The following is a 1,021-nucleotide window of genomic DNA, read 5'->3' on the forward strand; positions in this document are numbered from 1 at the left end:
ATATTTCTAAATAAAGTGTACATTTATTTTTTCCATTATATGTAAGATTAAAACACTGTAAATGTTTGTAATTATTTGTAAGACTAAAACACTAAAATCATGAAAAAAAATTTAACTTTTAACTTGTTAATTATTTTTTTTCTTAACTTAACTTTTAATCAATTAATTTCATTATGGATTAACTTATATCTTAACTAAATAAAATTTTTAAGACCTTTAACTGTAACTTAACTTAAATAAAAAAAAAATTTAACTTACCCAACCTTGATATACAGTATATGCAATGATGCGCAATTTGTAGAAATTCAACAAAGAGTGAAAGTAACATCTGACAAAAGTCATAGAAACAATTCGATTCTGAAAAGTTGAGTCAAGGGAAACTCTGTTGTAACGTAATAATAGTACATATAATTGTAAATTTTACAGGTACTGATAGCAATGGAAACTGGTAAAATTCCAGCAACTCTGCACTTTAAATCACCGCGAAACGATCTTACTGCTGTAATTGAAGGTAGAATAAAGATTGTTAATGAACTTACACCATGGAATGGCGGATACGCAGGTGTAAATTCTTTTGGATTCGGTGGCGCAAACTGTCATGTATTATTAAAATCAAATCCGAAAAATAAGATCAAAAAACTAGACGAATTACCTAGACTTGTAATTGTGTCTGGTCGTACTAAAGAAGCTGTTAAAACGATTCTGGATGATGTAAGCTTAGAAATTATATTAATCGAGACTCAAAATATTTTTTTATTTTATATTTATTGTTACGCTATATAACCAAAATTAGATTAATTTTGAAGATTTCAATTTTGAGATTGGCTTGTGCAAAAGAAATAAGTAGATAGTGTTTCGAAAACTTTTCAACGTCAACTACAAACATACGAGTTCTTATGTAAAAATTTCGAAAGTAACTTTGGCACAAATGGAAAGATATTTTTCAGATCAAATGTTAGATCAGCATTACCTAATAACTTCTGAAACGTGTGTTTTTGTATTTCTCATATTTTTCGAGATA

The 1,021-nt window shown here is 27.3% G+C and overlaps 1 protein-coding gene across 1 annotated transcript in view; it reads left to right on the forward strand.

Moving 5' to 3' along the window:
• The window catches only part of LOC109863112 (fatty acid synthase-like), a gene marked incomplete at its 3' end in the record, with an annotated part of 5,056 nt that extends 4,345 nt beyond the window's left edge, over positions 1–711 (forward strand). Inside the window, exon 4 of the mRNA XM_020443306.1 lies at positions 427–711. Within this exon, the coding sequence (XP_020298895.1) occupies positions 427–711 (285 nt within the window). The remainder of the gene's footprint in view (positions 1–426) is intronic.
• Positions 712–1,021: the final 310 nt, after the last annotated feature.

Source organism: Pseudomyrmex gracilis, unplaced genomic scaffold (assembly GCF_002006095.1).
Source record: "Pseudomyrmex gracilis isolate BER0280 unplaced genomic scaffold, ASM200609v1 scaffold_3221, whole genome shotgun sequence".
NCBI classification, from domain to species: Eukaryota; Metazoa; Arthropoda; class Insecta; order Hymenoptera; family Formicidae; genus Pseudomyrmex; species Pseudomyrmex gracilis.